Source organism: Phaenicophaeus curvirostris, chromosome 5 (genome assembly GCF_032191515.1).
Source record: "Phaenicophaeus curvirostris isolate KB17595 chromosome 5, BPBGC_Pcur_1.0, whole genome shotgun sequence".
Lineage (NCBI taxonomy): Eukaryota > Metazoa > Chordata > Aves > Cuculiformes > Cuculidae > Phaenicophaeus > Phaenicophaeus curvirostris.
The window spans coordinates 66,454,611-66,477,812 of record NC_091396.1 but is presented as its reverse complement, the minus strand read 5'-3'; the positions used below and the strand labels follow the sequence as shown (position 1 = coordinate 66,477,812).

Sequence of the window (23,202 nt, the reverse complement as noted above, 5' to 3'; positions counted from 1 at the left end):
CCAGCCAGCTCTACACACCACAGGCTACCAGTGAACAGGCTACGCGTACGTGCCACGAACCACTCAAGTAGAGCCAAGGAGCAGACAGAGGAATGAAGAACATGTCCAATCTTCATGCCAGAACACTGAAGCCAGTATAAATAAGACAGACATGGGACAATACGGGATTATAACTCTTAACAGGGCAGAGAAATACTGTTTTTTCTTAGGGTTTTGCTATGGTGATTATTTAATCTTGGAAGAACAGCATCTTGCTGTAATATTTCATTTTATTAAACAAACACCTAACATTATAAATCCTTCAGAATAATTACTCCCTTTTTCCTGGAACTGCCCAATTTCTCTGGATAATGAAATCATTTTGTAGTAATTTAACATATTTTCTTTTTTAACAAATTTGAATTGACAGACATTTAGACCAATCAATACCTGTATTACAGCATCAACAGGAGGAAGTGCAGGTTCAGAGCCTGGAAGAACGTGGTTTACACTCACACTGTCATCTGAAACACTGTTGATATCTATACTTGGTAATACCTAGGATAGAAAAAAGCACCAATCTGCAAATCCATGTATTAGCTTGGCCACTATCATTGAGCTTTTTAGATTCTCTCTTCTGCTTGCTACTGAGCCACTGAACTTCAGTGACCTCCTTTGCTTACATCTCTCTCTGACAACGACTTGGTTCTGGAAAAACAAAATACTGCAATGCACAAAACCAAACCTTAGAAATATTCACTTTGTTCTTGCAGTACCCAATTCCTCCTGCTCTCTAATTCCCTGACACTTTGCCTGGCATGTGACAAAAGGCAAATACACCCATAACTATTTATAGAGAAGATCTGTGTTTCACTTGCAATTCCTTTACACCAAGTTACCCTAAAAGCCACAGTGTGGGCTGGTTATCAGTTTCATGTTTTCATCTCATAGGCTAAAATAAAGGGGTATTTGTATCACAATAGAGTTTGTAATAAAGGAATGTCCACTAGAGCACTGGCACTTTTTTTTTTAAAGAATGAAGATTCTAAGTTCTTCCTTAATTCTTCCAGAGCAAAAAAAAACCAAAACATTAAAAGTCACCTTAAAAATTTAAGAACTGGGTGAACTAACAGCAAAATGCATGTGGGTGGAAAACAGCGATACAGCAAGGGAACAAGCCACACACTCTACTTCTGTGTAACTTTGTTCCATGAATCATTTGTATCTGAAAGGTGTGTGTAGGAGTGTGTATATTCTCAACGATTTGAATCCAAAATAATGAACACGTAAGAAACATTTACATGAGTCTGTTGTCAAGGAATTCAAGAATTTAAAAAAGCAACAAACCAACCCACTGGGTAAGGACTACAAGGGTTGATTAATCAGGAGTGAAATTCTCAGGCTGACTGTCATGCATGAGGTAGCAAAAGGCTGAAGCATGCATCCAAGAAAACGGACATACTTAAGCCTTTAATACTTCTTTAATTCACAGCTTTTTCTGGCTTAAAAATCTCATTTATAAAAAAGAAAATCTGACATAGAAGTATTGCACAAACACCCTACATAGGTGACTTACAGAATCGGAGAATCTTATGGTTGAGCAGACCTTTGAGATCATCGAGTCCAACTGTTCCTGTCCACTACTAAACCAAGTCCCCGAGCACCTCGTCTACCTGTCTTTTAAACATCTCCACGGGGATTGCACCTTTTTTCTGGGCAGCCTCTGCCAGTGCCCAAGAACCCTTTCAGTGAAGAATTTTTCCCTGAGGTCCAATCTAAACCTGCCCCGATGCAACATGAGGCCATTTCTTCTCATTATGGAAGAAGCAGTTTTCTGTTCTGGTTAAATAATATATTGTTAAGATATGAATAAAAGTATTAGCATAGCACGACAGGTTTTTGGTCCCTCCATTCTGTGTGTTTCTAATGCTTCCTGAAAATCACCTAGTGATGTCGAAGCAAGTTACTAATGGATGAGACTGTCTTTAGTCAGCATTTATTAAAATAAACAAACAAACAATCATTACTCTTGACACGCACCTGCACAGAGAGTTGAGGTGGATCCTTTTTCTCTGATTTCATCTCTATTACAGCTATGTTTGGTTTTTTAATCTCAACCGGTGGTTTTGGTGGCGCTTGAGGAAGAGAAGTTGTAACTGTAATAGGGTGCGGTTTACCTATAACCACTCCAGCAGGCTGCAATGAGATGTCGCTGATTTGGGTTTGACCTAAGGACAGTTATAAAATAATTAAAGAGATAGATAAATCTCCAAAGTCAGTGAAATTAATTACAATTAATATGTTTCACATGAGAGAGATTGAGATCTCATGTGTAATTATAGACTAATTAAGAAGTCCCCTGTTAACAGTAGCTAAAATATAGTGCTTCAGTACTAATGTTAAGGCTTTCCCAGTAGAAACTGTAAACTCAACACTGCCATTTTTTTGGAATTATTCCCTTTTCCAGACTATGGTGACACCTACTGCTGAAAACTAGAATAACTACATTGTGTTTGCAATCCAAAATTCCATACCATGCTTCCCCCACCTCGCACTTTTGTAACCATATTTAAGATACTCTTTTGGAGCATTCATCAAACTTTTGTTCGAGACACTCTTTTTAATAATTACCTTCTTTAAATGCCAATATAATTTTAACCCTTCCTGAAACAAGGCCTACATAAAGGTTCTATTGAAGGTTCAAAAATACAGAAGACGTGACAGTAAATTTAGTGTGCTTGCCACAATTCTACTGAAACCTTTTGGTTGAAGTCATCATAAATGCTGAATCCAAGGGCCAAGGAGCCAGTTCCTGCTTACATGGATATCAAACTTCAAGCCAAAACAAGAACTCTAAAAGTGGAAAGCGCACCAAAGAAAGCACGTACAGCTAGGTAAATAATGGCTGTCAGGTGCTGCCAGATATCTAGCACGAAAAATCAGAACCAGAACATTTTAAATTGTTCTCCCATGTAGATTTCCCATGAGAAGGGCAACCGCAAATCTTATAGGCCAAAGGAAGTCACAGAATCACAGAATGGTTTGGGTTGGAAGGAACCATGAAGGTCACCTTGTCCAATCCCCCCTCAGTGAGCAGGGACATCCTCAAATCAACCAGGTTGCTCAGAGGCCCATCCAACCTGACCTTAGATGCCCCATCCCTGGAAAGATTTGTCACCTCTGTGGGCAACCTGTACCACTGCCTCAACCACCCTCATCAAAAAAAAATTTCTTCCTAATATCCAGTCTAAACTTCTCCTGTTTTAGTTTAAAACCATCACTTCTTGTCCTATTGCAACAGGCCCTGCTAAAAAGTTGTTCCCCATCTTTCTTATAAGCTCCACTTTGAGTGTTGAAAGGCCACAACAAGGTCTCCTCGGAGTTTTCTCTTTTCCAGGCTAAACAACCCCAAGTATCTCAGCCTCTCTTCACAGGGCAGATGCTCCAGCCCTCTGATCATACATATGGCCTCCTCTGGTCCCGCCCCAACAAGTCCATGTTTTTCCAGTGCTGAGGGTTCCAGAGCTGGACGCAGCATTCCAGCTGCGGTCTCACCAGAGCAGTCACTGACTTAGGAAGATATAAGTTGTACTCCCATGAAGTAGCAGTAATTAACCTTCACACAACCCTTCTACAGGCTATTTGCTCCTACCTAGTGGAATAGCCATAGGAATGAGGTGACCTTCAACAGGACCACAGACAGCTGGCACATCTCTACTTGGACTAAAGAAATACTGGTTTTCCTGGGAAAGTGCGTATAGACGATTCTGGTTCTTCGGGCTGGTTACCACCTTCTGTGTGCGAGAACAAGTCTGTGTTCCTGCTGACTTTACCTTTGTACCTGAAAGAAGAACAGATAAACCATACATGATCAACACACAAACAAACCCACTAACACCACATGTCCTACTGCATTAGAGTAGCGACCTTCTATTGAAACAACTGCAAATTTTTGCTGTGGGATTGAGGGAGCAGGACGGGGGGAGAATACAGGAAGGGTGGATTCTACAAGTGCTGTGAGATGTCTCAGTATTGACAGCAACGAAGGAGTTAAAAATACAGTTTTCAAGCATCTGAATCTAGTAGATAAAGGCACATAAACACACAAGAGAGGTAGTGGCACAAAGATGGTAGTGGGCTGGAATGAAATGTAAGATTTCACAGCTATGAAGAAACCCATGATTTAGGGTTAAAAGGCAGCATCAAAACAGCCTGCAAGCCTAGAACAACAGACAGGTTACAGAACACAAGCTTTGATCTGCTGAACATCTGATTAAATGCCTCAGCTTTATAAAAGTGCAGTTTGTCTCCAGCCACAAGACTGACAAGTACTCAAGGGAACAAATATAACTCTTTGTTTAACAATTCATTGATAATGGAAAATAAAGCCGTAACTAATACCTGTAAGCGTTAGCTTCTGAGACTGAGGAAGCACCCGATTTTTCTGGTCCAGTTTTGAAAATATATTGTTAAATAGCCACCCAAAAGTAATTTGTATACAACAATGCCTAAGCATATAATAGAGGAGAATGTTTACTGTAATGTATTTCTTGCTATGCAAACATGCAAGGTGTTATTCCATCCATGTCTTTTGCAAACAACAGAGATTATTAGGGGATTTACTTCAACCTAAATGGTTAAAAAATGCCTGAAACATCCCAAAAAAGGAGTCAACAATTGGGAATCAAACAGAAGTGCTTCTACTGCTATTTTGTAGACATTAGGATAATAAATCTGGAATGAATCACACTTGTAACCAATTCCATATCTTCACTACAGCTGAAAAAGTCATCTTACTCCTCTGTTGCTCCTGGTCATCACTCTATGTGTATCAATGGTCAGTCAGCACATAGCAACAAGTACTTTTTAGCTCTGTTCACACTTAATTGCTTCCTAACTAACTGAGGAATGAAAGTTGATAATTATACAAGTTAGGAATAATAAAGATTGATAATGTGACTTTTAACAAATGCAGGCAAGGCAAATCACCCAAGAAGTGGTAATGTTGTACACACAAATCACAGTTCATAACCCTTGAAACAAAAACGGCAAGTCATAACTCTTCAATGAGAAAACACCGGTCAGAATGAAGCGTCTTTGAAAAAGGCCTTAAGGTCATACTGAATAAGCGATGCAATAAGAAACCACAATGCAATGCTGTGGTCAGAGGGATGACTGTAATCTTCAGATGTCCAAACAGATGTTAGTGAGGTGAAGCAGAACAAGACTTCAATATATGATAATACCGTAATCGGTTCTCATTCTGCATATTTGTAAATATTAACCTAGCTTGGACATTAAAAGGCCATTTTCATTTTGTTAGGAAAGCAAACAGAAAACTGAAGTAGCTGTAAACTGAAGCCAAATGCTTCCTGAATAGAATGAATTTGAAGTGTCCCATGTACTTTTGAGCTATAAGGTATCCAGCCACAGGAAGAAATAACAGAGGGCAGAATCTCCAATGTCTTTAAAAGATGAGCACGTGCCTTTCTGCCAAGCACAGGTTAGCCAGAAAAACTGTTCTCTGGTCAAAGACAAATTACTGGATTCAACAAAATAAACAGATGGAGTCCAGGGGCTTGTGACTGAGAAGAGGTCAAACCGCATGATCCAACAGTCCCCTCCGTCCTCGAACTTTTGAGTAAAAGCAGAAACTGGCAATCTGTCTGTAACACTGCCAACTTGTGAAAACAAGGTTCTCACAGTAAGAATGATTAAGTACTGTACACACACAGCACCTCATTTTAATTGCTTTCAACTTTTCACTTCCCCAAAAAAAGTTTATTTGCACTGGGCAGAAACTAGACATTTAATTAAACTCTGGTTTAGAAGTCCAGTGTTTTACATATATTTATCAATTTAAATTATGCAAGAAAACAACTCCAGCTTTTTTAAAAAACGATCTTTCACTCATAAAAGTGTTAGTTGCATTTTTTCCAAACTTCCCATAAGAAACCAAGCATTAGTCACTACAGTTTATTTGCAAAGAAAATGGCTGAAAGAGTTATAAAATGACTGAAAAGAGACTCTCCAGATGGCTGTTTCAGTCTAAATAAACATCCCTATTCTAACACTAATTTAAAACAAGCTCAGCAGACTGCTCTACCAAAATAGAGTCAGTTAATAAGTCTGGATTTTCCAGCCAATCAAACCTAAGGCCAATGACTTCCAATAATTTTTAAGCCTTTACCACCTGGTACATCAAGGCCAGGAAGGGAACTTGTGGGTGCAGATCCACAAAGGAAAGAACAAACCGTTCCTAGTGTAAGCAAGATTTCTTTCTTTCTTTCTCTTTTTTTAAGAACCTGCAGCTTTAACGTGCTCATTCAACTTCATTTCATTTTATTTACACTCCTACTATAGAGGAGTACAGATCTGTTTCCAATTTTATTATTTATACTTTCCTGCTTTAACAGCAACTTTCAGAACAGCAGCCCTCAAAAACATTGCACTATTTTGTCTTCACGAGACCCATGTGAAACACAGAAGTATTACTTTTCCATACTATTTGCAACATGTAGGAAAGCAGAAAATTTAAGCAGCTTAACCAGCTGTCTTATAGAATCATAGAATGGTTTGGGTTGGAAGGGATCTTAAAGCCCAACCAGTTCCAACCCCCCTGCCACGAGCAGTGACACCTCCCACTGGATCAGGGGCTCCAAGCCCCATCCAGCCTGGCCTTGAACACCTCCAGAGATGTGGCAGCCACCACTGCTCTGGGCAACCTGGGCAACCTCACCACCATAAGAAATTTCATCCCAATATCTTATCTAAATTTCCCCTCTTTCAGCTTAAAACCATTCCCCCTCATCCTACCCCTGCACTCCCTGATCAAGAGCCCCTCCCCAGCTTTCCTAGAGCCCCTTTCAGTACTGAAAGCTGCTCTAAGGTCTTCCTGGATCCTTCTCTTTTCAAGGTTGAAGAACTCCCACACTCCGAGCCTGGAAAGATTCTTCCTTATAGGAAGGGTCTAAGACAAGTAATGCCAGTAGTCTAAAGCCATTAAAATCAGAAGCCACAGAAACAGAATATATTAAATGGAGCGCTATTCCTGTAAGTAACAAGCAAAAAAAAGAAAATCCATATTCTTCTTTTCTTCCTTTAGATATGAATACAAGGGGGTGTCTTACTTTATTTACCATAGAGACAAACACATAACTTTCTGTAACTGCAGTTTGTAATCAAGAAGGAATTTTATGGAGTCCTTATTATTGCAAACACACGCCTTGCTGTACAGCTGTAGCGTGACTTAATGACTTGGAAGAGAATCACTTTGGGTAAAGGCTATCCAGAGTTCATTCTGGTTTCAAGCAAATAGCTTTTAAACTGCATTTGTCACACGCAGGAGTTCTGGAAGATTGAATGCAGCATGGATCCAGTACATGGTTTTCTCTTTCATTTCCATTCACCTCCAACAGAAAATAAGCCGAAGCACAGGAGCAGCTTATTACAACCACATGCAACCTATACCTTTATATTTCACTGACATTACTGAATTAAACACCTTACCAATAGAACACTGGTACTATCAAATGACCTATTTATTGTAATTAGATTGGGAGGGAGCGAGCCACTTTTTTTGCCTCTTTATGAGGTATTGTTTCTGGAATGATGAAATTGGCCTCCCTGGAAAGGTTGTGACCTTATATAAAGGACAAGAGCCCAATAAATATAGAAGAAAAATGTCATTTAGGACTCAGCAAAAGCAGAACTGCTGATTAAATATTTTTTAGAGAAGTGTCTGTTCTCAATCCAAATCTCGGAGGTCACTGTATCTCATTATTACTACACTAAGTGCTTACTAGCACAAATTTTAGTCAAAAAAATCTGTACAGAAAACTGAATTACAGGTGTGCAGCAGAGCCAGTAGACTAGAAGAGTAATATATCATTGTGATATATTGAGTGAGTGACATACGCAGTCCAGAGGAGGCCACAAAGTTGGTGAAGGGTTTGGAGGGGAAGTTGTATGAGGAGCTGCTGAAGTCACTTGGCCTGTTCAGCCTGGAGAAGCAGAGAATGAGGGGAGACCTCATTGCAGTCTGCAGCTTCCTCACATGGGAAGGAGGAGCAGGTGCTGAGCTCTTCTCTCTGGTGACCAATAACAGGACCCGAGGAAATGTCAGGAAGATGAGCCAGGGGAGGGTTAGGTTGGACATCAGGAAAAGGTTCTTCACCCAGAAGGAGGTAGAGCACTAGAAGAGCTCCCCAAGGAAGAAGTCACAGCCCCAAGCCTGACAATATTCAAGAAGCATTTGGACAATGCCCTCATATGCATGGTGAGAATGTTGGGGCTGTCCTGTGCAGGGACAGGAGATGATTCTTGTGGGTCCCTTCCAACTTGGGTCACTCTGATACTATGGTCCTTCAAATGACTGCTCTGGCACTTTTCACAAAAACCCAAATGTTTCAAGAAAGGTCAAATAAAGTACATGAGCAGCAAGACCAGTAGTTTTCATAAATCAACTTCTCTCCTTTTAAAAACAAAGTCAGTTCTGAAAAGTGCTCTAGACTTTTGCCAGGACTATCATCCACCTTTTCCAACAGGGTTTTTTTATGGGAATTACAAATACTTTCTACCAATAACACTTCTAATTCATGGATCACAGCTGGGCTCCAGAGCACAGGTAAAAAACACGCCAGGAAACTGCATAGAAACTACACAAAGCTTCACAAGAGGTCCTTGTATTCTTTCGAGGTTTTGCCACTGTGGATGTACATCATAATGTCAAAAAAAACCCAAACCACAGCAGTGCTTGTCTTCAAAGATGTATGTATATATTTTATACTGTACATTTTAATGGCCTAAAAGCATGGTCTCATCAAGTGACTGCCTTCTCATGTGAATCTCTTCTACTTCACACTGAATATAAAATTTTGACAGCTATAATAAAAACCTGGACACCATTTTTTAAACATGACAGTTAAGACTTCATCAAGTATATGGTCCCTGAATGGATAACAACACCTAAGTGCAAGAAGCACAGAAGAAAGCCAACTCATATTTCTCCACTGATGTTCATCCTATTAACTCGATTGTGCCAACTACCACTTTTACTGCTTCTTACACTTAACACACTCTTTTTCTCCATCATTATCTTTTATCATGCAATTTGTTCACTCTCTCCTTCAATAAGAAGAAAACAAAGATCTTGTTGTTCAGGGGTTTTTTTATCTGCACTCCACTGAAGCTTTATTGGGACAAATTTCTTTGTGCTAAGGGCTGTCAAAGCACCGGGAGAGGCTGCCCAGGAAGTGGTGGAAACACCATCCCTGGAAGGATTTAAAAGCCATATGAGTGTGCTGGTTAGAGACGTAATATGGTGGTGACTTGGTAGTGTGAGGTTAACAGTTAGACTCAGTCAGCTTAAAAGGTCTTTTCCAACCTAAAGGATACTGTAATCCTGTGATTCTGTAAGGCACAGCTTTTAAAATGCATTCTTAGGGAAAAAACACACAGTGACAGGGCCATCTCTCAGAAGTGTCACCTTTCAAGACTGTCAGTACAATTTTACATGGCTTATGGGCAAAAAAGGAAAGCCTGGGTAAAATATGTCAGGAAGTAGTTCCTAACTCCAATTTTCAATGCCGCTGAAAACCATTTTACTGACACTGGAACAGGGCGCCGAGGGCAGTGGTGGAGTCACCATCCCTGGAAGTGTTCAAAAACCATGTAGACATGGCACTCTGGGACCTGGTTTAGTAGGAATGGTGGTGCTGGTTGGACTGGATGATCTTAGAGGTCTTTTCCCAGTTTAACGATTCTATGATTTTCCAATTCCCCATTCCTTACAACATGTAAAACAACTTCTAACTAAAGCAGCTGTTACCTTGACAAGTAACAGTAGTAACGACATCTAAATCTGCCCACAATCCTCCGCATTAGGTTTTTCGGCAGATCAATTAAAGATTAATCTTAGTTTTTGTATTAAGAAGCAGAAAGATAACTAGGGAATAAAACAGGTCCAACTAAAACAGACAAATCTCAAATTCAAACTGTTAATGAGCTGTGAAAGACAACAAAAATTACCAAGAAAATTCCAAGAATATTACATCTGCAAAAATTTTAGAGCAGAAAGGGCCACCAAAAGAGAGAAAAAAAGCTTATTTTCCTCTGAAAATTCACTTCAAATACAATCCTACACTTTGCGTATCTCCAACATAAACACCCAGGCAAACATTGAACTGGTCTATTCTTAAAAACAGAAATAAGACAAAGATTGTGCCTTAGATCAGCACCCGTGTTCCCATAAAAGTTCTACAAAGATGGATATCAGCGTATGATGGAAAAAGGCTTTCCATAGCTTTCATAAACATCAGAGCAGTGCCACATACACACACATTGCTTATTTCACATAAATATGTAGGTTGGTACTTTTCTTTTTTCTTCACTCCTTTTTGAGACAGCACTTGGAAAGAATTACCACTACAGACAGGGTGGACAGATTTGACTTACTCCAGAAAAGAGAAAATCATCCATTTTGATCAAAATGTGTCTTTGTATCTTATAATTATTTCCCTAAAGAAGGTCGTATTCATTAATATTATTTTCAATGAATGGATGAATTTCAGTAGAGCAAACATTTATTCATACTAACTCAGGTAAGTATAGACAAACTTTACCTTATTAGGTTATCATATGGTTTTGTTCTTTAATTATTATTTTCCACACATTTTAATAGGTTTAAAAATTAGAATATTGTGATCTTAACATTTTGCCTACAAAAGTAATTGATTGATAATTAATGACCTTTGTCAATCAATTAAATAACCACATGTTACTACAAAGAAAGTTAACGCCACATTTAACCCTGACCTGACTAACAAAAGAAGGATCACCTGGAGGTGCTTAAGCTTTAAATTGAAGAGCAGGTGAACTACGATTAAGTAGTTTCATTTATATAAGGAATTTCTAGCAGAAAAACTGGGAAGGAACACCTAGTTCACATAAAAAAATTAATTACCTCTAACACACTCTACCACCTTGGGTCTCTGAAGTTTAGGTTTGAGAGAAGGAGAGTTGAATCTCAGATACGGTGCTTTTTTAAGTGTGCTGCGATGGCCCTGGTAAACTGGTTTCCCATAAACTTGGTACAAATAGTCCTCATTTTGTACCACTGCGCTTCCACTAACAGGTCCCTGAAATACAAGCAAAGAAAAAGTAGTTTACGTTTCTTCGCATGTGAAAATTTGAACATATCAATAGCATTGCAAAAGTCTAGAGAAAAAAAAGCAAGAAGTCCTGCAACAAACAGTACAAAGTACAAGCGTGCATGAAAACGATGCACACAGAGCACATGCAAGAAGCATACTAACAGCTAAATAACGTAGGAGGCACTGGGAAAGAAATTCATAACACAAAAATGAATTCTACATTATTATGCACGCTGAGGTTAGGCTGTAATTCTAACAACAGAAATCCACACGAACACGCTACCACTCATTTTAAATTATGACACATATGATTTTTCACATGGATACTGCAGTCTAAAGCATAGCAGCCACCATCAAAATTCAAACCAACAAAATTAAACTCACATCTGCCCTTTTTTCTTTCCCCTGCAAACTTGCAGAAGAGAAATAAGTTCTAAACCTCTGTTTGTTTGCATTATCTTCTGCTTGCTTCTGCACTGGCTTTGCTGCAGATAAAGGTTTCTTTGTCAAGCATCCCTGGATTTTTTGAGTTTTCACTTTAATTTCTTTATTGGTCTTCAAAGCCTTGATGTTTTGGGCTCTCTTGATCCATGGGACCTTCTGATCATATTTCACTTGTTCTGAATCATTTCTTGCCATTTCAGCCTAAAGATAAAACATAAAACATAATAAAAGGAGATTTTTATCTACAAGGCTATCAGAAAAGTCTGCGGATAACTTTGAAGTTCTGAGAAATGGCCTGTTTTTCATGTTAGCCAACAACTGTGACCTGTGATTTTCATTAAGCAACTGAAGTTTTACAATGGGGTAAATGCTTTATTACAACACGTTACATGCTAGTATTAATAAGCTGTTTTCTCATGTTCTCAAGTTGTGAGTGAATCATGTTCAACTACTGACATTACAGAACAATGTAAAGAGGAAAAACATAATGCACAAACCTGAACTCATTTTTACGGTCATACCTGGATTTCCACGCTAATTGCCTTAATCCACTCATCCACAGTCTTTTTGATACGAATCTCTTCCAATCCATCTCTGAGACAGAAGAAAGAACTATTTTAGGTCAGCACTTCTTAAATTGCACGGATTTGTTCCTGGGAAAGCAGTGACCTACAAACATCATAAAAAGGGAAACCCAGAATAGAGAGGCAGTGGGATTATGTACCTCTACGGTCTCCAAAAGGCACTAAGCGTAGCCTACCCGCGTTTCCCAAACCTAAATCTGTTCTTACAAAAGGCCACCTGTAAACTCCATCTCATCCCATGCTGGAATACACTCATGTTACTACAAACATATATGAATAAGCAGCATCCACACATCAGCTCCTATTTTCACAAAAAGCTGAAAAAACAAGGCAACAAAAACAACATTCCAACTCAAAAGAGAAAACCTAGACAATAAAAATTACTACTTCACCTAAAAGGTAATGGTAGCAGATATCATGCCTGAAAAAAAGCGTTCGCATGAGGGCAATAGCTTTTAGGAGAAGCATTTTAATAGGAAAATTCTCATTACAATTCAAGCAGGAGTATTTAACTAACTAAGCAAAAGTTCAAAAGCCAAAGATGTGCTGTAGGATGACTAATTCTGTATCATCTACAGGTTAATGAAATCTATTCTGTTCAGAATTATGAAATTATTGCTTAACTTTACTATTAATTTTACATTTCTCTATAAAAAGTTACATGTCCCCTTGTTGTGACAGCAGAGCAGTTTGCCCAGATCATACAGTCTCAGAATTTAGGTTTATGTTCTAGAGCATTGATGATACCAAGGAGTACCTGTCAAAAAATGCAGTTCAAATCAGGAAGGTCAAAAAACACTTGAGGTTCAAGAGAATTAAAGAATCATTAAGGTTGAAAAAGACCTCTACAATCATCCAGTCCAACTGTAAGCCCAACACCACCTTGTTGGCTAAACCATGTTCCAAAGTGCCACATCTACACACTTTTGGAACATCTCCAGGGATGGTGACTCCACCACTGCCCTGGGCAGCCAGTTCCAACGCTTCACCACTCTTGCAGTACAGAAATTTTTCTTAATATCCAGTCTAAACCTCCCCTAGCACAACTTGAGGCCATTCCCTCTCATGCTATTGCTTGTTACTTGGGAGAAGAGACCAACACCCACCTCACTACAACCTCCTTTCAGGTAGTAGTAGAGGGGGAGAAAGTCAATCATTTCATGATTGTCGAAGAGTCAATAATTACTTTTTGCAGGGAACTGTACTAGTTCTTCAATGCACAGAATCAAAAACATGGCAAGAGAGGTGACAAAAGTTGAGCAGGTAAATAGAGCATTTACAGAAAGCACTGAATGATACCGTCTAACCTGTTTGTAGCCAAGGCATCGATAAAAGTGTACATGGAATCCCCATCTCTCATGCGAATAACAGCTTCCAAGTTTTCTTCAAGAACTTTTCTATTGTTTTGAACTCCTCTCAGAATCCTTTCAGCATTCCTCAGACTTGATGTTGGCACTTGAACATTTTGAAGGATGGATGGTTTATTGAGCTGATGGTGTGCAGAAAGATCAGATGCAACAGCAGGGGGTTTTGACTAAAATTAAAAAAGAACCACTAGCTTTTAATAAGAGATTGTAATTTCAATTTTCTACACACTGATCAGAACTCCTATTAATTTATTAATCAAGGTCCAGCATAAAAAACACCATCCACGTGTGCTATAATCAACTTCAATTATTTAAGACCATTCAGCGTATTGCAAATATAGTTAAAAGTCAGGCGAATGGAAAGACATCCAAAAGCTCTCAAGTGCTAAATGATGGAATGTATGAAGAGTAAAGCTAACGAAGCAAATAAGCATGTGAAAAGATGGCAATCAGATACATGAAGTAAGTATGACATGCAAATTTCTCCATGTAATATTATTTAAGTCTAATTAAAAGCATAATCAAAAAACCAAATTCCTCTAAATACATGTCCTCATTTGGCATCAATCTATCCCAAGAAACACCAGGCAATATAGGCAAGTTTTAGCAACAGAACAACTCCTCAACAGCACCAAGATCCTCTCCCCCTTTTGCTGAATTTTACTTTCCAGAAGAAACAATGAAGCAGCTTTTAGCTCTTTACTTTCCAGAATCCTTTTAGAGATAAAAATCGAGCATATATTAGCCGCTAAATACAAAAGGCAGGGACACAAGTACATGGGAAACAAGGAGCCGTACAACTACAGTTCTCACTTTCATTCTCACACTCCAGATGAAACCCAGGGGTCCCCAAGCAGAGGGCTGCATTTTACAGAGAAGCAGCAAAAAAAAACCCAATTTATTTTTTACTTGGTGAGAAAAGGATACTATACCAAATTATTTATTGATTTTATATAGGTTTTCACTTTAAAATGGATCTTGGTGATAAATCCTAGCTCAGTAAGGTGTAATCTGTGAAAAAAATGTAAGCAATAGATTTGACTTGCCAATTAGACTCAGATCATGAAAGGGTGATTGCATTAGTACACTGTGCTCATCTTGAGGTGGCAGCTTTCTGCCAAGTGTTTGTATTATCCCCTCAAGAAAGCTCTCTGAGATCGAATACAACAAGTCAAAGAACAAGTTAAATCTTACTTTGAGTAATGAGATTTGTGCATAACAGCAACTTTTAAAAAAAATTACAGGTATGCAATAGTTAATGTAGTGTTACCTCATTGCAAGTGTATTCAAACCTGTTTCAGTAGTACAGCATTTAAACAAAATCAACACAAAATATAAAAATTCAAAGTATACCTTAAGATCAATCATGCCTGATTTCCATGAACTTGCTTCCTAAAAAGAGAGAAGAGCTGTTGAAACTTATCTAAAAACAGATCTGTCAAGGTAAAATCTAGAGTAGATAGCTGATAAATTTAAATGGGCACAATGAACTACTATCTCTCACTGCACGCTTCATTTGGATTAGAGCACCACCTTCTGTTCCATTTCAGGCTACCTCAGTTAATTCAGGCTTTTCATCCCCTGTACAACAAAGCCAGCAGTAATTTAACCCAAATCTACATATCTCTCAATGACGGGAAGTCAACAGTTAAGTATCGAACTGACTGAACTCCACATTTGCTTATGTCATCATTGGGTGGAAAACTGGTTGGATGGCCGGGCCCAGAGAGTGGTGGTAAATGGTGTGAAATCCAGCTGGAGGCCAGTGACAAGTGGGGTTCCCCAGGGCTCAGTGCTGGGTCCAGCCCTGTTCAATGTCTTCATCAATGACCTGGATGAAGGCATCGAGTGCACCCTGAGCAAGTTTGCGGACGACACTAAGCTGGGTGGAAGTGTCGATCTGCTGGAGGGTCGGGAGGCTCTGCAAAGGGATCTGAACAGGCTGGACCGCTGGGCAGAGTCCAATGGCATGAGGTTTAACAAGGCCAAATGCCGGGTCCTGCACTTGGGGCACAACAACCCTATGCAGTGCTACAGACTGGGAGAAGTCTGTCTAGAAAGCTGCCTGGAGGAGAGGGACCTGGGGGTGTTGGTTGACAGCCGACTGAATATGAGCCAGCAGTGTGCCCAGGTGGCCAAGAAGGCCAATGGCATCTTGGCTTGGATCAGAAACGGCGTGACCAGCAGGTCCAGGGAGGTTATCCTCCCTCTGCACTCGGCACTGGTGAGACCGCTCCTCGAATACTGTGTTCAGTTCTGGGCCCCTCACCACAAGAAGGATGTTGAGGCTCTGGAGAGAGTCCAGAGAAGAGCAACAAAGCTGGTGAAAGGGCTGGAGAACAGGCCTTATGAGGAGCGGCTGAGAGAGCTGGGGTTGTTTAGCCTGGAGAAGAGGAGGCTGAGGGGTGACCTCATTGCTCTCTACAACTACCTGAAAGGACGTTGTAGAGAGGAGGGTGCTGGCCTCTTCTCCCAAGTGACAGGGGACAGGACAAGAGGGAATGGCTTCAAGCTCCGCCAGGGGAGGTTTAGGCTAGACGTTAGGAAAAAATTCTTTACAGAAAGGGTCATTGGGCACTGGAACAGGCTGCCCAGGGAGGTGGTTGAGTCACCTTCCCTGGAGGTGTTTAAGGCACGGGTGGACGAGGTGCTGAGGGATATGGTTTAGTGTTTGGTAGGAACGGTTGGACTCGGTGATCCGGTGGGTCTCTTCCAACCTGGTTATTCTGTGATTCTGTGATTCTGTGATTCTGTGATCATCTCTGTCTTCCTACTGACCTTCTTCATAAGAGAGAAAAGGTATTTGAAGAACGTTGCCGCCTAGGGAAGTCGGGCCTCCTCCATTCCGGGAGGTGTTGAAGGCCAGGCTGGATGCAGCCTTTGAGTAACCTGAACCAGCGGGAGGTGTCCCTGCCCACTGCAGGGGGTGGAACTGGATGGGCTTTGAGGTCTCTTCCAACCCAAACCATTCCAACCCAAACCATTATCTATGGTTTGATAATATTTGAATCCATTTATGTCAACTGCGTCTTTCTCACCTGCCATTCCTTCTTCCCTTTCTGTGCTGCCTCTGCTCAGGTTTGCTCTTCAAGGTAAGTTTTTAGCAATAGAGGTAAGCAAATATTTGCACCGTGAACAAGGTCCACAGCATCAGTTCCCTTACTGGTAAGAACAGTTCAACACACTATCCACTAACACCTCACAAGATCTATGAAACAATGCATCGGCTGAGCTATAAAAGATGACAGCTGAAGCTACGTTTTCTAAAAACGCAGCATTAACTGGCACATAACACAGTATTTTTAGGGAAATAGGCAAGCTGAAAGCTTCAGCCACTGAAATGAACCAACAGAATCAAAGCTATTCTGTTCCAATGCAACTCACAAACCTCTGAATTTTCAAGTCTTTCCTCTTTCCCACTGCTTATATTTACAAGAACAGAGCAAGACCACAGCAGATGGGCAAGATGTCTATGTTTCCACATGGAACAGGTTAACAAATGGATAAAAGACTCACTTTTCAAAAGCCAGAGACAAGTTACATGCTGCCGGCACAAAACCATTTTAACACCAAAGCTACAAAATCATTAGCGTGAGAAAATATACAATTATATATACCAGACAATTCTTTAAAAACAGTGCTCTTCAAAAAAAAAAAGAAATGGCAAAAGAAGAAAGGAAACAGCTGAAATCATCCCTAAAGTTGACTGCACATAAGCAGAACATTGTTCCCCAACATCAGTCTTTTTACAGAGGCAGAAACAAGGTAAATGTTTCTACCACTATCCGACCACTAAGTTTGTCTCCATACTTTTTATTCCACTTATTCAAACTCCTGGTGATTCTGATAGAATGCACTTTACCTGTAGCATGTCACGCATCTCTCTTCTCAGCTGGCCAAGATCTTGGAGTAAATCATCTGCTTTTTTCACTGTTTTCTCAATTGAATTGTAATTTTGGAAGGAGCTTTCAAAAGCAGGGAATAAGTCCGTCTGCAAAGCAGTATGCCTGATGGGAGAAACACTCTTGATTAAAGTCTCATGGCTCCTCACGTGGCACAAAAAAGCAGCCAACTTTGAAACTGAGCATGAAACTAAAGAGCAAGAATAGCAAACCTTTCTATAAAATGCAGTTGTTAAAGACAAGTTATTGGGGTTTCTCTGTTTACCACTTAAACCCTTAGCTATATCCTTGTATTCTGAACAGTGAAATACATCTAAAATTCAGATCTAATAGAGCAAGATTTAAATTTGGGATACTTTTCCATTTGAAGCAACTAATATATTTGTCTATACTATCATAAATAAGACAGTATCTATGAAACTGCTTCTCGTTATGAAATTACGACATCAAATTACTGCTGGGGTAAAACATGCTGCTGAGTGAATGGCTAAGATCGTTTCCTCACCCACCCTAAAGCTTAGAAACTCATGGGCTGAGGCTGTTCCTCCCCAGCCAAGTGTTCTCATACAGCTTGGGAGTCTCACTGACCAAGGCAATTCCCGTTTAACACAACGCCTGGATCACTGACTCCCTGATACTACCCCACAAGGTGCCACAATAAAAGAAACATAACCCGATGACAGAAAAGCACTCCAAGCAACATCCACTGATGTCTGAGAATGTCTTAAGCACTATCCCAAGCACTAAACTTTCTTCTACCTTTAGCATGAAAAATATCAGTGCTCCAGGGTTTCGCTTCCAGCACAGCTTTGTCTGAGATAAGGACCACACCAGAGATCCTATTACACCATCAATACCCAACACACCTTTCTTAATTTCATTAAAACGAATAAGAAGTCTTTCTCGATTTTAGATTGTTCCATTCATTTACCTGACTTTCTCAGAATGCCCACTCATTTTATCACTGTTTAATGCTGCCTTCTTGGAAGGCTCACTTTGCCTCAGTGGCATTTCTTGAGAACACAGAGTACGCTCAAGAAGTCTCCCTTCACCTAAGGCAGAAAAAAGGAAGTTAAGTTTGTTCAGTATATTTAATATTTTATCTTCCTTTCCAGATATTTCACCATTATATAGCACTCACCAAGGAGAGTAAAAATAATTCTTAGATTTTAAAATACAGGGTGAGAGGGAATGGTTTTAAGCTGAAAGAGGGGAGATTTAGATTAGATATTAGGAAGAAATGTTTTCCTGTGAGAGTGGGGAGGCGCAGGTTGCCCAGAGCAGTGGTGGCTGCCCCATCCCTGGAGGTGTTCAAGGCCAGGTTGGATGAGGCTTTGAGCAACCTGATCCCGTGGGAGGTGTCCCTGCCCATGGGCAGGGGCGTTGGAACTGGATGACGTTTAAGGTATCTTCCAACACAAACCATTCCATGATTTATTTCAGATAAGAAAATTCACATAAACCCCCTCTCATTTATCTATCTTGCTATGACTGTTTTACATTACTGAGCTTAGAAAACAGATGGGTGAAACTGTGAGGGCAATTAGTCACAGAGAAACATTCCTTCCATAATGTTGCGTATGTGTTCTTCCTTTGTCTTGTTTCACTTATTCACGGACCCAGGGAACAATAGGAATGTGTGACAGCTTTGTAAAAAAGAGACAGAAGCAGCAGTCCAAGAAGGATCTGATGACGACACAAAAGGCATTTCATTCATACTCTCAAATATACTGAATATGTGCTTAGAAGTGCCAGCAACTCAAGAGCTCAGAACAGATGAGGACACACAAAGCAATCCCCAGGCCATACTATTTATGGGCAAAAGTGCCTTCCTCCCTATACCTTCACTTGTGGATTTGGGAATATTTTCCTTTTCTGTAACAGGGTTTTCTGTCTTTGAGATTTTCACACTTTTTGAAACAGGTTCTGGAGCACATCTACGAGGAACTGGTATCTGTAGAGGAGATTCTCGTGTATGAACGCCACAACTTTGAAACTGGTTTGAACAAGCTTCAGGAGAATAAAAAACATAACATTACTTAAATGTTAATAATTTTCTTCATAGGAAAAGAAATCTAGAGCAAAAAAAATCATACCAATATCATGAATTTTTCACAAAAATTCAAACCATTTAGAACTAGTTAGAAAAATAAACAGGAAGAAAGTTTCATACTTACAAGTGCTATTATAAAGGGATCAAAAAAACCCCAAACATCATATGATCTAGTTCATTACAAGCTTCCACACAGATTATTTCTCAGGAACATCATTTTAGGTTAAGCCTAGGTGTCGCTGGGTACAGACTAAGCAGTTAGTAAACAGCAAACTCTCACTTTAATTTAAACTGGAACGTGTATAGAATAAGTAGCATACGTTACTAGGCAATAAAATCAATTATACAGAAGAGATGCTTACTTCTCATTACTGATGTGACATAACATCCAATATAAATGGAAACAAAATTAATGCAAAACTAACACTGAAAGCAAGATGTTAAGGATTTGTCTTCACCTCGGGCAAGTGGACCACTGGTAGGAAATAAACGCCCCCGACATGAAGATACTTCATTTGGAAGCAACTGCTGCTCTGGTTTGTCAGACTGTTGTGTCATGAGGCCAGAGGAAGGGACGTGGACCTGCTGTAAGCCGCCCGTGCTGACCGCAGAGCTGAGGAGACGAGACTGAGAGACAAAACTACAAAGTACTTCTCATATATATGCATTAGTTTCCCAAGCAAAATTCTGCTGCGGTTTGAGCTGGAGTAGAATCAGTTTTCTAACTTCAGCTCAGTCTCGTCTAAATAACTTCTTTTTCTGAAAGTTTAATGCGTGTTTTTCAGACAGCATTTCTCTCTCGGAGCGATAACATGGGACACCGGGATGCAGAAAGGCCAATGCTTATACTTATTCCTATAGAAACCAAGGTCATCCTCAAGCTGGTGGAGCTGTAAGTCAAAGAGGCAAAACAAGCCACCTCTGCAAGGAGGGGCGGACAGGACAGGTGACCCCAAACTGACTAACAGAGGATTTCATCCCATATAAGTCATACTGGTATAAAACTGAGAGATCAATGAGAACCTTGTCTGTGTTTGTTCCTGATCCCGGATCCATGCATTCCTGAATCCAGTTTCTGAGTCCAGCTCCCTCCTAACCTCAGACTCTTTCCCTCACGTCTGCTCTGCAGCGTTCGTGGTGATGCAGAGTCATCAAGAGATGGGGTGGGGAGGGGGGCAAGGGAACTGGGAGCCCAACTGCTTGTATTTTGCTGCTGAAATTGGCTGGGTTGGAGCCACCGTGACTAACTCTAAACATGAATGCTTGTCGTGTGATGGCATTAATCAGATTTTGATAAGCTATTTGAGAGAAAACTAATTTACAACAACCTCAGAACACAGACACACTTGGACATTATTCTGTCTTTAAAAAAAACCTGGAGATCTCTCCAAAGAAACAGTTTATAACTGTTCTTAGACGTTTAGTCTGAACAGATACTTACTAATGAAAGTTTCTTCAATTAACAAAGGTCTACAAAATTTCTTAGTGGGAATGAGAACATCTCAATTTTTGCATTTTCTTCCCACAGACACAAGAACGACAGCAGAAAGAGAGCAGATATCTGGCACAGAATCAGAAATGAAACTTTTCCCAAAAAGTTCATGTGCCGGCCATTGGATCTTTCTTTCTAATACCAAGATTTGATTCAAAATATTATAATATTGACACTGAGATAGCAAAGCAAAGATTAAGCTAAAGCTGCTGCATTGTTACTTAGATACCTGAATATTCATTTGTTCCTCCTGTAACTTTTCCAAATGCTGAATCCGTTGCATCATGAAAGCATTCATTTGTTTTTCAAGCTCACTGACTCTCTCATGACAGTGGGGCTTCTCATGTAGAGTCTTCGTATTTGTTTGATGTTCAGCAATGCGCTGCTGCAGTCGTCTGTCTGTCTCCTGCAGTTTACTAAGTAATGCTGAAACTGACTTAACTTTTGCTTCCAAATCATTTTGAACCTGCAAGAGTTGGGGGAAAATAGAAGGAAGAGAAAAAACCTTACTGCAAAAGGTGTGCAAGCATGAAAAGAACAAAACATCCTTCCCATCTGCGTGGAAAGATGCGCTTGCCAAAAGAAATACTAATTAGCCCTGACATTTGGTGGTTTAGCAATACTAGGAAATTCTTCTAAAACACAAATGAAATGGTCTCCATCCATTCGCTCATTTAGCGACACTCAAATTAGCTCTCCTACACTGGTCATTAAGTCTGACACTATTAACAGACAGAAAACAGAACACAGATACGTTCAGTCTCTCTGGATCGACTCCCAACAACTTCAACAAACACTATTTTAAGAGGACAAAGAACTAATATTGCTTCAAGCTACTTACTTTAAGAAGTGGAGCTGTAGTAGCAATGGCAGCAGCTGTTGCTGCTGCGATGGTTGTTGCAGAATCAGCTTCCCTGTGTGCTGACTTGGTGTCTTCACCAACGCTTTCTTTTTTTTCTGTGGAGGCATTTCCTAAGAGGTGCACCTTCACCTCCTTCTGTACAAGAGTATTTTGAGTTCTACAAAAACAAGCAAGTGCCTTAAATAGCGTCATTTTCTTCATATCCTCCCCAAGCAAATTATTTCCCTCATACAGCATTGATATCATTCCTTATAAAAGCATTTCTCCTTGAAGCTCTTGACACACAAGAAAATTTTATTGTCATCTTTAAGCATGACCCAAGAAACTTCTCAGGATTATGTCACAAGTGCTAATATATAAGGCACTCCCCTGTGACGACTGCAACCACAATAAGAAATACATTTACAGGTTGTATTTTGCGAAGTTCAGCGTACTAGTAGCAAAGTTCAACCGTGTTTCTGACTTTCAAGACTTCCAGCCTATGCATAAACAGAACGCGTCCTTATCGGTCCTTAAAAATACTATATGGTTTTGGCACAAAATTAATTATCTATCAGAGCTGATCCTGCCTGACTCTTGTACCATTAAATCATTATTTCAAATAGTCTAAAGGCATTGCCAAGCACATGTAAAATAAACAAGACACTTCAGTGATCTCTGAATGATAAAATGAACTGAAAACACCTTCATAAGCAAAAAAAGAACGTTAACAGAGAACAAAGAATACTTCTCCTTATTAGTTATGCATTGTGGCAGAAACTGGAGTAGTAGTATAGCAGCACAGCTGTACAGAACCAGAACAGCTGAGACTAACAACAACGTATACTTACTTTTGCTTTAACATCGCTCTCAAAGCCTCTCTCCGGCCAGTACCATATTGAGAAATAGAAACGTCATCTGTGGGGAAGGACATACAAGCTTTGCTGGGTTAACTGAGACAAAAAGTCTGTTTTAGAGACTGAAACAAAGTGTTATTTCAACAACATGTACAATTTTGCTGCGAATAGTCTGTTGCCTGCACAAATCACGTTATCAACTGCAGTAACAAAATGTGTCCCTGCACTATGTAGCAGACAGAAATCATGATGAGAGTAAGGTCAGGCTTCCTTCAATGCAATTTTATCTAATACTGAATGTTATTGAATCAATAAAATCTATTTTGGAATACTGTGAAAATGACAATACCTTACCTTCACAACATCTGAGAGGAAATGCCATATAAATGAGCTCAGACAACCCACTTAATAAAATCCTACAAACTCTAACTTGGAAAAAAAAAAAGCTTTTAAAAAAAATAAAACTGTGATATGAATATTTCCCCGCAGTCATCACAAATTACAAGAGATTTGCTTAACAGTTTTAAATT

The 23,202-nt window shown here is 39.8% G+C and overlaps 1 protein-coding gene across 11 annotated transcripts in view; it reads right to left on the bottom strand.

Moving 5' to 3' along the window:
* The window catches only part of KIAA0586 (KIAA0586 ortholog), an 83,134-nt gene that overhangs the window by 57,449 nt on the left and 2,483 nt on the right, over positions 1-23,202 (bottom strand). For 10 of the 11 annotated variants that reach the window (XM_069856750.1, XM_069856740.1, XM_069856741.1 and 7 more), the window contains exons 2-16: positions 22,667-22,733; positions 21,816-21,993; positions 21,204-21,440; positions 19,941-20,109; positions 19,272-19,439; positions 18,361-18,481; positions 17,390-17,534; positions 14,881-14,919; positions 13,468-13,694; positions 12,098-12,170; positions 11,517-11,777; positions 10,943-11,117; positions 3,632-3,820; positions 2,020-2,207; positions 430-537 (exon numbers count right to left, since the gene is read on the bottom strand). In XM_069856750.1, coding sequence (XP_069712851.1) covers positions 430-537; positions 2,020-2,207; positions 3,632-3,820; positions 10,943-11,117; positions 11,517-11,777; positions 12,098-12,170; positions 13,468-13,694; positions 14,881-14,919; positions 17,390-17,534; positions 18,361-18,481; positions 19,272-19,439; positions 19,941-20,109; positions 21,204-21,440; positions 21,816-21,993; positions 22,667-22,680 — 2,292 coding nt within the window. In that variant the 5' untranslated portion in view covers positions 22,681-22,733. Of the gene's footprint in view, positions 1-429; positions 538-2,019; positions 2,208-3,631; positions 3,821-10,942; positions 11,118-11,516; positions 11,778-12,097; positions 12,171-13,467; positions 13,695-14,880; positions 14,920-17,389; positions 17,535-18,360; positions 18,482-19,271; positions 19,440-19,940; positions 20,110-21,203; positions 21,441-21,815; positions 21,994-22,666; positions 22,734-23,026; positions 23,082-23,202 lie in introns of those variants that run through there. The other variant, XM_069856749.1, reaches the window with a different exon arrangement.